This window comes from Vombatus ursinus, unplaced genomic scaffold (assembly GCF_900497805.2).
Source record: "Vombatus ursinus unplaced genomic scaffold, bare-nosed wombat genome assembly UNPS02014812.1, whole genome shotgun sequence".
Taxonomy (NCBI): Eukaryota; Metazoa; Chordata; class Mammalia; order Diprotodontia; family Vombatidae; genus Vombatus; species Vombatus ursinus.
Genome location: NW_020954590.1, coordinates 35,658,728 through 35,673,998, shown reverse-complemented (window position 1 = coordinate 35,673,998; position 15,271 = coordinate 35,658,728). Strand labels below are relative to the sequence as shown.

Genomic DNA, 15,271 nt, shown 5'->3' with positions numbered 1-15,271 from the left:
AAAAAAAAAAAAAAAAAAAAAAAAAAAAAAAAAAAAAAAAAAAAGAAAGAAAGAAAAAAGAGAATGCATTTATTATGAAAAGAGAAGCATAAGTGTTATTGTACTTTTTTTGGGAAAAAGGAAACGGACTTGTTCCATTTGGCCCTAAAAGGCAGAAACAGGAACAATGAGAAGAGGTATGTGCCCCTTAATGTAAGAAAAGACTCTTCAAGAATTAGAACTACCCAAAAGTGAATGGGCTACCTCAGAACACAGTGGGTTCCCCATCATCGAGGACTCTTGAAGCAAAGGATGGATGACCATTTGTCAGATATGTTGTGGAAATAATTTCTTATTCAGGTAGTTGGAGGACCAGATGGCCTCTGAGTTTACTTTCAACACTTCAATTTGTGATATTGTATTGGTCTTTTAATCTTTATTATTCTAGGGAGTTTCTTGGACAAATATTTTAAAATACTTTAAAATTCCTTTCTCATTCAAGATGTTCTAATGCCTTTTTCATTTTTATTTCCTTTTCTTCTGTTCCATTTCATTTTATTTTTCTATTCCCTCTAGCAATTAAATATTTAAAAGATTTACAAGGAGAAAAAAAACTGAAGTAAAATGCAGTTTTCTTTGGAATAAACTAATGCTTCTCTTATTAGTGGTCAGATCAGTTCTTAAATTATATTTAGGCACTTCTACCAGATCTATCAGAGTTAACATTTGTAATGGTGGAACTTCCACCCTGGGGCCCCACCGTCCTGATTGGTGATTGCCTCTTATGAACCACTATTTCAAGAAAGTCTTAGTCGTTATACTTTAGTTCACTCTCTCTTCCATAGCCTCACTAATTGCTTAACACTTTCTTCCCACTGCTCCCTCTCCCCACTTCCAATTCTGGAACCTTGAACCATGATCAAGTCAACTTTGTTATTATTGCTAGATGGGTTTTGTCAATCCAGTCCCCTATTATCTCACTCACTCTCTCCATAACTTTCCTGATCAAAGTGATTCTTCCTAGCTACCACTCTCCGATGGGTGTTGTCTCCTATTAGAATCAAAGTTCCTTAAGAGTAGGAAATGTTTTGGCTTTTGTTTTTGTATTCTAAGGGCTTAGCATAGTTATTAGCACATAATAAATGATTAATAAATGATGTCTCATTCATTCATTAATCACTTGATGACGATGATAACAATAGTAATAATGATATTAGCTAACATTTATATAGCTACTATGAACCAGGTATTGTGCTAAGTACTTTATAATTATATCTCATTTGATCCTCACAAAAACTTTGCAAGGTAGGTGCTATTACTATCCCTATTTTACAGATGAGGAGATTGCGGCAAACAGAAGTTAAGTGATTTGCTCAGGGTCACACAGCTAGTAAGTGTCTGAAGCCATATTTGAACTTAGGTCTTCCTGACTCCAGGCCTGATGCTCTATCTACTGAACCACCCAGCTACCTCTGATTATTACAAATGATTCTTTTCTCAGGGCATACGTTTGTGTGAGAGGAGATTAGGTGGTTTCTTTTGTTACATACTTGAAAGTAGCAGCTGCAGTTCTTTACATACATTCTTTCATTTCTTTTTACTAATTAATAAACGCTTTTCCATTCATTCATTCATTGGAAAGAACACTGGGTTTGGAATAGTAAGAACTAAATACTATCCTGGTTCTTCCACTTACTGGTTATGTGACCTTGGGAAAGCCATTTAATCCTTCTGAGCCTCAGCTTCTTCACTTGTAAGATGATTAGGTTGGCCTAGGGTATCTCTAAGATCCCTCTAAATCTAATTCTTGGAGCCCTAGGAACCTATGACTAGGCTTTTCACATAATTCTGAATCCCTGGAGTAACTGTCTATGTAAATTAAAACAAAGATCAAGTGATCATAGGATTCAGAGATGGAGGGATCTTAGAGATCATCCAATCTAACTCTCATTTTACAGATAAGGAAAGTAAGGTCCAGAAAGGTTAAGTAAATTGCCCAGGGTCACAAAGGAAATAAGGAGTAAACCTCTAAGTCCCATCTTTTTTTGAGGCAGTTAGGTGGTTCAGTGGATAGAGAACTAGGCCTGAAGTCAGGAAGACTTGAGTTCAAATTTGGCTTCAGATGTGAACTAGCTGCATGACTCTAGGCAAGTCACTTAGCCATCGTTTGCCTTGGTTTCTTCCTCCATAAAAAGGGGATAATAACAACACCTATCTGTCAGGGTTGTTGTGAGGATCAAATGAGATAATAATTATAAAGTATTTAGCACAGTCATGGTTCACAGTAAGTGCTATATAAATTTTAACTATCATCATCATCATCATCATCATCTTCATACTATTAAAATTTCAGTATACATAAAAAAAAGGTGAGCAATTCATTAACATTAGTAAAAAGTACCAATACTACGACAATTTGGATTCCTTAAGAAAAGAAAACTTTACTTCAGTGACTCAAATAACAAATTCCTTAATACTTATGGAGTATTAGCTTAAATTCTACTTTTAATTCTTGTTATGCTAAAAATAGAACTTTAGCTCAGACCTTCACTGTAGCACTGTTGTGCTATTTAATGATTGTATCTGTTTTTTTAAAAGGCCAAATACCAAGATCCTTTTATAAAACTGGAAACTAAATTTTTAAAATTTAGTGGTTATATTTCTGAGCATCAAACTAAATATTCTGTATCTACATCATACTACCACTACAGAAAGTCTTTAAAACATGAAATTAAATCATAGCAGGTCTTTCCTAAAAAATAAATAGAATAGAAAAAAATAATTATTTTAAAGGAATCTTACCCAGTCAGCATTTTTCAGCTCATCTAGGTCCGTACTGGATTCATCACTCTTTTCCATTTCTTGAATCTTCTTAAGATTCTGTCAGTTAAGAAATAAAAAGACACAAGTTAAGCAAAACTACTGAAGAAAATTTAATTAAGCCACTCTGTAAAAATTAAAGTATCTACTGATTTCTTCAAAGAAATGATAACTATGACTTCTCCAGAGTCTCTAGAAAAGGACAATCAGTATTTAAATAGCTTGAAGTTTCTCCTACAGTCAAGGGAATAACCTAGAAAACTGCAGAAGAACTTTTTTCAGTTTTGTGATTTTGATCATAACCTAAAGGTTTCTGAGGCAGCTAGGTGAAATAGTGGATACAGTGTCAGGCATGGAGTAAGGAAGACTCATCTTCCTAAGTTCAAATCCGGCCTCAGAAACTTGTGACCCTGGGCAAGTCACTTAACCCTGTTTGCCTCAGTTTCCTCATCTGTAAAATGAGCCGGAGAAAGAAAAGGCAAACTACTCCTGTACCTTTGCCAAAAAAAACCTCCAAATGCAGTCATGAAGAGTCAGACATAATTGAAATGACTGAACAACAACAATAAAATGTAAGTTCCTATGTCAGAATTTCAAGAAGTCATCTTGATTCATAGCTTTCAAGTAATTTTTATCAGTAAAGTATTTTCATGTGATGATAATAATTAAACTTTCATTACTACTAACAAGTCCATATCAATAAAGTTATCAACCAATCAAGGATATTAGAGTACAGTACTGTGAAACTACCTGAGTTCCAATGGACACCTGAAGTATAAATTTTGTTTTGAACATTTATATAACACTAAGTGCCAGGCACCGTGCAAAGCACTTTAAAATTATTATCTCATTTGATCCTTAACCATCCTGGGAGATATTATTATTCCCATTTTTGCAGCTAAAGAAACTGAGGTAAGCAGATGTCAAGTGACTTGCCCAAGGTTCCATAGCTAGTAAGTGTCCGAGGCTGGATTTGAACTCAAGTCTTCTTGTCTTCCCTGTGCCGCCTGCTAGATACGTGTGCTTGGTGCTAAAAGTGCTTTGCAATGATGCAGCAATCCCTTGGTTTCCATTGTAGAGGAGAAAGATGAGACAAAAAGGATTGACCCACTGAGTTGTCAAGAATCTCCAGAATGGATTCCTTGATCATTATTCAGTTTAATGTGAACTTCAGGGACTAGGTATTATGGGATTTCTGTTTCTTATTCAGCCAGCCATTTTGGTCAGAAGTCCTAATTTTACTTTATCATCATAAATTATAAGAAAGAATAGCCTCTTCCTATCATCTAGTTCTTCCTTACTGGTAAAAGAATAATCCAGATTAAAGCTGCCCTTTGTTGGTTCCTTTACCTTCAGAAAAATGAAACTATCATTAAGGCAAGTCAAGAATTTATTACCTGCCTTGCTTTTGGCAGAGACAGAGAGACACATGAAGAGATAGAGACAGGAGAGAGTTGAGAACTGTCTAGATATATGAAATTCATCATCACTACTGTATCATGAATCCAATCTTAAATCTGTTTCTTTTATGTCCAGATAGACTGTAGCATACTTTGCATAATGTGGCATTCTTGTTACATAACATAACAATATTGCTTCACTAGAGCTATACCAAAATGTTTCCACCCTTTTACTCCTTAATTTCCTCATGAGTATGTTTTCTTAATATACAATGGCACAAATATCCCCATTCCAATTCTCATCGGTCTAAATTGTTCTATATGCAAAAGCGCCACCCTTCTGAAGCCACGCAGTCATCAATCTCAGCTCACCACTGTCAGTGAAATGGAAACTGAAGTCAAATATGTCTCCTTTCATTAGTTAATCTTTATTTTACTTTGCTTGTTACTCATACTTTGTGCATTTATTCTTAGGCATCTGAGGCCACAGGTTTTAATTGCTGGTTCCTTTTTTGGATTTTTGTCTTCTATGAATTTGTGAACATCTTTACTGCTATTTTTTCAATACTGTGCCTATTCTTTATGGTATCTAATTAGTTTGTTTAATATGTTTTAGGTAGCTTCCCTCCCTCACACTGCTTTGCAGTTTTGCCCTTTTGATTAAATTTGCAGGACTCCAGAGAAAAACATTCTTACCAGCCCCATAACGTCAGACCTTATTATTTCTAATAAAGAGCTTTTTGTGATTCCTCTTCATTAAAGAATTTTTGTGGGTGTTGAGGGGGAAAGGAAAAACTCTGTAAGGTGAAAAACAGACTTCAGCTTTAGATGGGAAAAGTCTATGCCTTATATCAGTGGTTCACAAACTCTGTGGCTTCAGGACAAATTTATACCCTTAAAAATTATGGAGGACAGTGCAGTGGATAGAGCACTGGCCCTGAAGTCAGGAGGACCTGAGTTCAAATCTGGACTCAGACCAATCACTTGACCTTTACTAGCTGTGTGACCCTGGGCAAGTCACTTAACCCCAATTGCCTAAAATAAAATAAAATAAAACAAAAAAATTATGGAGGACCTCAAAGAACTTCTGTATATGTGGGCTATATCTATCAATATTTACCATATTAGAAATTAAAACTAACAAATTTAAAAACATTTGTGTATTAATTTAAAAACAACTAATAAACTCAGTGTTATGTTAAAGTTAAAATAAATAACATTTTACAAAATACATTTTCCATATTTAAAAAAATTCTTTAAAATCTTGCTTAGTAGAAGAAAGCTGGATTGTCCTATCTGGTCCTGCATTCAATCTGTTGCAATATGTTGTTTTGGTTGAAATATATGAAGAAACTATAATCTCACATAGATACGCAGTTAGAAAAAAGAGTATTAAAATAAGCAAACAGCATATTACTATTATTATGAAAATAGTTTTGACCTTCTGGAGCCCCTGAAAGGGCCTCAGGGACCCTTAATGTCCATGAACCACACTTTGAGATCTGCTGAACTAGATGAACAAAATTCTACCAACAACAAAAATAAAAAGGGTGAAATGAATATGTTTTTAGAAAATCAGTTTGGTAAAAATGAACCAATAATCATACTTCCTTTCTATATTCACAAACTGAGCTCTAAATTGATGAAAACTGGACAATGGAAACATTCATGATTACTCTGAAAAAGACCTGAGATCAAATGCAGCCTCAGACAGTTAATAAGTTATGTGATCCTGGCCAAGTCACCCAACCACTGTCTGCAACACTTCTCTTCCAAGGATTTTTGTGAGGATAAAATGGGACAATATTTGTAAGTCACTTTGGAACCGCTAAAGTGTTATATTGATGCTATTTTTATTATTTTTGTTATCATTATGATTGTTAACAGACCTCAAAATATTGCTCCCACAGAACTTTACACACATTGCAAGTGATACATAATTTGCATAAAGGTCCCCAAAACATTTTGTTAGTGCCTGAAAATATCATGAAGAAATAAATTTCTTAGATGCCTATATTGTACCAAAGATCAAACCTAACAGTCTTTAGTGTCTTTTAGGTTCATAACAGGAAGTTTGGGGAAACAGTTTTGCTGGCGGATGAAAAAAAGAGGAAAGAGGTATTTGTAAGTGAATTTATTGTATCTTCTTTAATCTGGCACTGTTGATAACGTTTTGATGGGGATGTGTATACTCCTTGCCCTGAATCATAGAATTTTAGAATTGGCAGAGACTGTGAGAATTAGGGACAACTGGAGGCAGGGCTGACTTACTCCAAGCAATCCCAAGTACTTTCCATACTCCATAGAACAATTTATCAACTAGAAGAGAAATATAAATCTGGAGGTGATTGCATAGGTTCCTAGGAAAGTGGAAGATCATCAGAAGGGAACAAGGCTGTTTTGACTATCAAATCAGTTATGTATCTTTTATGTTTTGACAGTTTTTGTTGGGTTAAATAAAGCCTTTCTCAGATTCAATGAATTAATTTGCTTGCATCAAAGCTGAAGGTACAGATTTTCAGGAGAGAACCAAATATGAACTATATTGGGATATTCTTAGGGGAAATTCAGAGTTGGAACAGAGGCCAAAAAGTAAATGACTTGTGAACACTATTGGTCCATGTACATCCAGAACTCCTGGACCACAGGTAATATAAACAATTCAAATGAACTCCTCTACCATTGTAAGAAAGATTTTCTTCCTATCTCCTAGAATTCATTTGAGTGAAAAAAAAAAAAAAGGAAATAAATTCTAATGATCTTAGCTATTTCAAGTGTCAAATTTTCTTTGTCATTAAAATGGTTTGTGAATTTCAAATATAAATATATTTTTACTCCTTCACAAAACATTAAAAATGTTACTAATAAGAAAATATCTAGAAAATCCCTCTCCCACTAGGTCTTTATGTAATTATAATTCTGATTCATTTGAGCTCACCAGTGAATCAATAAAAATTTTTTTAAAAAATTTAACACTGACTGAATCAAAACAAAGACCTTCGTACACATGATTAGAAGTCTCATACTTCTGTTCAGCAATAAAGTTAAATCGGTCTTGGAAAGCAGTTACAGATTTATTGGCCTGACACTGGAAAATTATATCCAAGCAATTATATCCTTGCCTTTCTAACATGATATTGTTGGTTTTTGCCTGAGCAAATGACAGCTGCTTCAATACTCAGAATATGGTGAGAAGTTCTATCTAGGAGAAACCACATGGCAATTCACTATTTTTCAGACACATTCTCTAACTAGTAATTATAATTTCTTTGTGTGCCAAAATTTTTGCTTACTAGAATCTTTTAAAAATTACTTCCACGAATAAATCATTCAGAGAATTTGAATTCATTTATATTGGTGAAAATGGTATGTCAGTTGACCCTTTTGAACAAAACAAAAAGAAGGAAAAAAAACTTCATATAGAAAAACAGAAATTCTGAGTTTGTTAGAAGGGACTACAGAGGTCACAGAGTCTGACCTGTACCCTTCTACATCCTTTGTACCTAGCATAGTCCTAGCTCAAGGCATTTAACAAACACATGTTGATCAATTGAGACCAGGAAAATATCTATTTCCAGACCAAGTAAGAAGCTATTACAATATTCTAGGTGAGAGGTAATGATACTTTGAACTAAAGTGATGGCTACAGGAAAGAAAAGGAGGTTAGAAATGGGAGATGCTGGGGAAGTAGAATCCATAGAATATGGAAACAAATTGGACATTGTAAGGATGGAGGGGGTGGTGAAAGGGAATAAAAGGTGCTTTAAGGTTGCAAACCTGGGTGATTGGAAGGTCAATAATGGTTCTCAACAAAAATGGGAAAATTTAGAAGGTTTACAGGAGAATGTCAATTCTACAATGTACTTTACAAGAGGTCATTCTTTTCTTGTAAACATCAAGTAAGGGGGATCCCTTGGAGTCCATTTCATACTTTATACCTATAGTATGTAGTAAGTTTTTCCCAATATCAAGCCTAAGTTTGCTTCTTTACAACTTTTTTATTCTATCCTTTGGGGTTAAATAGAACAAATCTAATCCCTTTTCCACTACACAGTTAAGGATAACTAGCTTGTCCTCCTTCCCCCAATCTTTTCTCTTCCAAGACTAAACATTTCCATCTTTGATTCCTTCAATCAATCCTCATATAACAGGCTCTTTACTAGCCTGGTGGCCTTTCTTTGGACTCTATTCATCTTTCCTATACTATACTACTAAACATACTACTCCAGATATAGTCTGACCAAGACATAGTATAATATCACTCATTCTTCATTCCTGGACACTCTATCTCTCCATTGAATGCAAACTAAGATTGTATTAGCTTACTTGGCTGCCAAATAACATGGCTAGCTCATATAAATCATGTAGTCAACAAAATCCCCAAATCCCCATCTAACAATACAGGTCTGTGAGGAATGCTAACAGTCTGGTTCCCACAGAATTGATAAGAAAAGAGGACAGGGGGAGATTAGGTTATTGATTAATTGATTTCTTGGTTTATCGGTTTACACAAATATGTAAACAAGATAAGGGAGTGAATGGGATAATATAGGGTGAAGCCCCCTCCGGGGAATGAACTAACCCTGACCTCAGTTACTTTTCATACTTATGACTATTGCAAGACTGCACCCAGATGCCCTGCAGCACATTCTGGCTAAACCGGATGTTCCGTGTGGCTAAACCGGATGTTCCATGTGGCTAAACCAGATGTTCTGGTTGTGCAAAGAGACCACTCCCCTCTAACTTGTTTCGAACTTCCTTCCATAGAAGTTAGAATTCCGCCAATAAATTGTGCCCCTAATATACCCAGCCAATGGGTTGAGGGAAAGGGGATTAGGGCAGTGACATTGCGGATAGGGTCTACATACTCTGCTTTACAAGACACTCAGACGCACACCCTGGCTGGAGCCATCTTGAGCAAATGCTGGGTGTGTCCTTTCTCATGAGAAAGCAATAAAACTCCTTTTTGCCTTTCTTAAAAAAATGTCTCTGATTTGATTATTTTGGGGGTCACAAACACCCCATACAGATCTGCACCTTCTCTACAACTTATTATTAGAAAGCTGCCTAGAGTACTGAGTAATCAAATGACTTGCCCAGGGTCACAGAGCCGGTATGTGTCAGAGATGGGACTTAAACCAAGGTCTTCATGATTCTGAGGCTGTCTCTCTATCTTCTACATCATGCTACCTCTCAAACTCTAGATAAATAAATATTAGTGGATCTTTTTATTGGCTACTGAAGTATTATCTGATTCAAGGGTACAATTTGCAATTGCCCAAAACTTCTTTATAATACACATTTCTAAAAATATAATGCTATTACTGTTTTGTGGATAGAATAAAAATTTTAAATATAAAATAAAATATAAATAAGAAAGTTATGCTCACATTAAGGGATTAAAAATATTAAAATAATAAACCATAAAGTTACTATGCTGCTAAAGTTGATATGAATTTAAGTATCCCACCAGAAAAATAGACAGTAATTACATTCCCCTGTAACAGTCTGCCTATACTGTTCTAATTCTACAGCATCTCTTATTTCTACCTCACTTTCACTCATATAGCTACCACCTAAGTTCAAAAATCTCATTACCTCTCACCTAGAATGTTGTAATAGCCTCCCACTTGTTCTGGAAACAGACATTTTCCTGGTCTCTCTCAATCAATTAATCAACAATAGTCTTTGTTAAGAAAAGGGCATAGTATGACAGGAGTTATGGGAAGACTTCTGCTTCCCTTTGGCAGAGTAGGCAAGATCTCCTTTGTATCTATCTGAAATAGAATATTTTTTCCCTTTACTCATCCTCACTTCTTTCCCCTTTCTAGTCAGCAATCTATACCACAATAAAACAATCATCAAATAATCACATAATTTTGGAACTAAAAATGTTCACAGATTATGTCTTAAATACATTCAGAATCACTGTAGCAGATATGGCTAACAGCAAAAAGGAGTAAAAGCCTGGAATAGGTTGTTTTTAATGAGATGGAAAAAAAAAATCAAAGCATTCCTTTAATGGCACCAACATTTACAAGACCAGTAATTCAAACAAGAGACCAAATGAAGATTGAAAGGGGCCCTAGAAAATTCAGAATAACAGATGATCTAATTAAAATTCAACAAATGGCATTCTTACAGACATCTGGTGGTAAACACTTTCTTTTACAAGTGATGAATTTGCAAGATTGGCAGGATCTAAATCCAGTCTGGCAACAAGAAAAGATTTCTATCTGACTCTGATAATATACTTTGACAATTCATGGGGGAATGGTCTAGTAAAAGATATATCTCAAATATTTAAATGAGAGAACTCTTTGAAGGTTTTATCTACTTGAGGCTGTTCAGCGAATTTAAGTAACAAATAGCCTATATTCAGAACAGATATCAGTGACTCAAATTGATTTCAAACCCTTATAACAGCAATGAAATTATGACACGCTGTTGGTTTTGGCAAGTGGTCAGTAAGAGAATGGGTTGCCAAAGGCTTCCAGTTTTAGTCAACAAAGAAATACTTAACAACCAAACAACCAACTCTTTAGAATTTAAATTATACATAATAATGCTAGGCAAAGAAATACTTTGTAAAACAAAAATAATGAGATAATAAGATAATTTCTACTGCAGATAACATATTATTGACTACATTCAAAACAATTTAAAACCTTTCCAAGTATCAGAACTCCTCTTTAATATCAAAAAGTTTCATGTGAAACTCTCCGTAACAATCATCATAATATTGGTATGTGCTTCATTACTTCAAGTATTTGTGATTTCACCAGTGCAGGGATAATTACAAGCTCTCTTGATCTTCATGGGTTACTACAGCAAGAAAAATAAAATTTAAAAAATCACCTGGCTTCCAAACTTTTGGTGATAAGTCTCTTCAAACTTAGCTAGGTTGGTCCTTGGAGGAAAAATATTCAAATCTTTAAGTCTACTTTAAGTCTTTCTAGCTTGAGAGGATAAAGCTGGAGTCTGCATTCTGATCGCATAACTAGGTTCTCTCCAACAAACAGGATAAGGCATCCAAAAAAGGATACAAGTAGAAGAAGTTTTTAAAAACTATGTGTGTGTTATATACAGATAGTGTTAATCATGAAAGAAATCTCATTATTTCTAATCATGTAACATTTCAGATAATACATTTTAATATGTGAGTCTTTAGAAAAGTTTTAGAACTAGGCTACAAAAGGCAATCTACTGTCTTAACAAATCAGTAAACATTTATTAAGTGCCTACCATGTGCCAGGCACTGGGGATACAAAGAAGAAAATGAAATTGTCCCTGCTGTAGGAGAGAGAGAAAGGGAGGGGAGAGGGGGAGGGGGGGAGAGAGAGAGAGAGAGAGAGAGAGAGAGAGAGAGAGAGAGAGAGGGAATGTGTACTCCCAAGGAATTTACTTAAGTCCTAATAGTAAGGTTATATCTCAATGCTAAGATAAGTTTGGTTAAGACCCTGGGCATGTAAAAACCATTCCTCCATAATTATGTACTTTAATAAAGTGCAGGGATGAAAGTGAATCATTCAGGAAATCTGTTTGCTGATTCAAAAGTTTTAAATAAGGTCAAAGCAGCTGAAGTTACTTAAGCCTTACACAAGTGATAGGACATGTTTTAATAACTACTGCTTCTTTTCCTTACAGCCAGAAGGGGAAATTGCTTTCCTTATTTGGACTAATTCTATCTAAATTTAAAAAAATAATGTGAGGACAGAAAAGAAGCAAGAAAGGTCAATGTTCTTTCACAGGCTACAAATAAACAAAAAAAGGTAAAACTTTACTAAATAACTAAAAATTCTAAGCTTTGAGACCTATTTTTTTTTAAGAAAAGCAACTTTAGCATTAGCAGAAGTAGTTGAATACATATTGCCTTGATGGTAATAATAACAGGAATTTATTGGGAAAAATACAATATATGCATTGTTTAGCTAAATAAAATAATTGAAATGTCTGAGATTTTGGTGATAATTGTCCTAATGGAGTTTTTTTTTTATTTCCTAAAATTAAGTCATGATTTTTCTATAAATTCATATATAGTACATTTTGTGAAGATGCTTCCATAAATAAAATAATCAAATCACTTTTTTTTCTGAGAGCTAAAAAATTAGTCTGAAAAATTATTGTGCATCACTTCATTAATGTAGAATGGTAAAATGTAACAATGTCTATCAAGGGTGTTGCAAAATTTAAAGTGCCATATTATACTAAAAATAGAATCTACCATTTGTCTCTCAGTTATGAAGGTATTACATGTTAAATTTATAGCAGGCACCTATAGAAACAAAATTATTAAAGTGAACTTTCCTAATTAGAGTTAGGATATCCTAATTAGGATAGATTTAAATAGAATCCATCTTAATTGTAAAGCAATCTAGATAGTTAATGAGCAAAGGTCCTCAGATAAACATGGGCAAAACTAAATGGAATCTGGTCAAGCATGGACTATGTCTGGGAAACTAGGCAGTATTCTTAATAACCCCTAGTCTCAAAACCCTGTCTTGTTAACACAAATGTTATCCAGTGAAACTATAGTTGCAAATAAAGAAAAATCAAAATCTCAAAAGAACGAATGTTGTGAGTGACTCAAAGGTCAACGGAGAGATGTATGTTAAATGCAAGTAGGTTGAAGCAAAAGAGAATAAGAAAGAGCTGCACTGGTACCAATAAATGTAAAAAGGCCTACATAAAGGCTTCCAGAAGATTGGGCAGATACTTCATGGAATATCTACCAGAAAAATGCACAAGAATCACAAGGATAAGGACAAAAATCATACAGGATAAGAAGATACAAATAAGTTACAATCTACTCCCATGGTGAGAATGAAAAATATGGTTTGGGATTACAGGACAGAGGGAGAGGGAGAATAATAGAGTATGGTCAAATAAAGAAATTCAGAAATCATAACACGGAAGTGGAATATTTGTGAGTGACAGCAAGATCAAAGGTATGGCCATCTCTGTGGCTGGTAAAATGCAGTGGAGGAATAGAAATGACTAAGTTGAGGAACAGGAAAGTTAGGGTGTTTGAAAGATTATCAATATGTACATTGAAATTACCTAGCATGAGGGCAAGAATTATGAAAAAGAGAAAGACTGTGAACCATTAAACTCATTGAGGAAAGAAGAAGAATGTCCTAGAAGGTGGTAGAAAAAAAGCTATCAGAACCTTCATTGGGTGATATAGATGGTATGAACCTCAAAAGAGGAGAGATTACTGTGTGATGGTTAGGGAAGTTTGGATTTAGCAATGGGGAGTAAGGAATAACAACTTCCTCACCATGACCCACTAGTGATTCCAGGTATGAGTAAGAGTTAAAGTGCAACCAGGGCTGAAAAGGGGGAGGCAGAGCACACAAACACAGGTTGAAAACCTGCTGAAATACTTTTAGAATAAGCAAGACATTACTTCGAACCAGCAGGGTCTGTAGTTCAGAAGAGTTGGAGATGTAGATTTAAAGATCATTTTCAGAAGTGATCTTTGAACCTAAGGGAATGGATGAGGTCACCATGGGAGAGAGCAAAGAAAAAAATAAAAAATGTGAGGAGGGGAAAAAAAAAACGAGAAAAATGTGGAAGCAAAAAAATGGGATATAGAAGGAAGAATGAGAGAACAATGATGAAGAGAGGAGAGAGCTCCCAGTGATTCTACCAATGAAGGGATACTCCTACGTATCTTAAGGATGGTCCTCATTCAAATAAATAAGGCCTTTCAGCATCTATCTAGCATGCATTAGACATGAATTAATTCCAAAGAAGGAGACTAATTTTCGCCATTCTAAACCCTGATATATCCAGGACATCCAGTCTTCACAATCAAGAATAATAATAATAGTTCACATTTATATAGCACTTTAAGTTAGCTTAAAAAGCACTTTCTTTTCTCACAATAATCCTGTGATAGGCAACATGGTATCTGCTGAAAAAAATAATAATAGCTAACAGGTGACTCGTTCAGGGTCACACAGCTCACTGCCCTGAATTTAAATCGTGGTCCTGCCACTTACTAACTGTGTGACCTTTGGCAAGTTGTTTCATTTATTGTTCTAGGTCCCGGTTTCCTCACCTTTAAAATGAAAAGGTTGGACTCAATGTCCTCTAATATTCCTTTCAGCTTTAAATGATCCTAAGTATCATCATCAATGTTTTATAGATTAATTCATTAGGTTCATCAAGTAACTAGTCAAAGGTCACATAGCTAGTGATTCAAAGAGCTGTGATTCAAAGCCAGGTCTTTCTTAACACCAAGTATGAGTACAACCACTAAGCATCTAGTGTTTAAAATAAACCAAAACTATTATAAAGGAGCTCCATTTCCATGAATCATAAATTGAGGAGAACTACCCATCTTTATCAGAAAGAAGAAACAAGGTTTGTCTGTGGGAAGGCTGAACTCACCCTGTGGCTGCAATAAATCACAATATAGCACGACTATCAATTCAAGAGACAAGCCACAAAAAAATTCTTATTAACCCCAAAGGACACACAATGGGCAAGTAGCCAAATTAGACTGCTTGAAGACTACTAGGCTTTTACTAAACTTATCCTGGTAGTTGCTTCAAGCAGCACATGTGCTAAAATTGTAACGATACAGAGAAGATTAGCATGGCCCTTGCCCAATGATGACATGCAAATTTGTGAAGTATTCCATATTTTTATCACCTCCTGAAAGAGATCCCCAAAAACTCCTAGGAATATTATAGCCAAATTCCAGAATTCCCAGGTCAAGGAGAAAATATTGCAAGCAGCCAGAAAGAAACAATTCAAGTATTGTGGAAACACAATCAGGATAAAACAGGATTTAGCAGCTTCCACATTAAGGAACCAGAGGGCTTGGAATATAATACTCTGGAGGTCAAAGGATTACAACCAACCCAGCAAAACTGAGTATGATCCTTCAGGGGAAAAAAATGAACATTCAGTGAAACATAGGACTTTTAAGCATTCTTGATGAAAAGACCAGAACTGAACAGAAAATTTGACTTTCAAATACAAGACTCAAGTGGAACATGAAGAGGTAAACAGGAAAGAGAAATAACAAGAGACTTAATAAAGTTGAACTGTTTACATTC

General features: G+C 34.9%; 1 protein-coding gene and 1 non-coding gene across 2 annotated transcripts in view; one reads left to right on the top strand and one right to left on the bottom strand.

Moving 5' to 3' along the window:
* The window catches only part of LOC114054194 (protein spire homolog 1-like), a 137,079-nt gene that overhangs the window by 70,553 nt on the left and 51,255 nt on the right, over positions 1 to 15,271 (bottom strand). The window contains exon 3 of the mRNA XM_027877358.1: positions 2,782 to 2,859. Within this exon, the coding sequence (XP_027733159.1) occupies positions 2,782 to 2,859 (78 nt within the window). The remainder of the gene's footprint in view (positions 1 to 2,781; positions 2,860 to 15,271) is intronic.
* On the top strand, positions 14,753 to 14,856 carry LOC114054331. Its single transcript, XR_003570456.1, has one exon. It is a non-coding gene; the product is annotated as a U6 spliceosomal RNA (small nuclear RNA).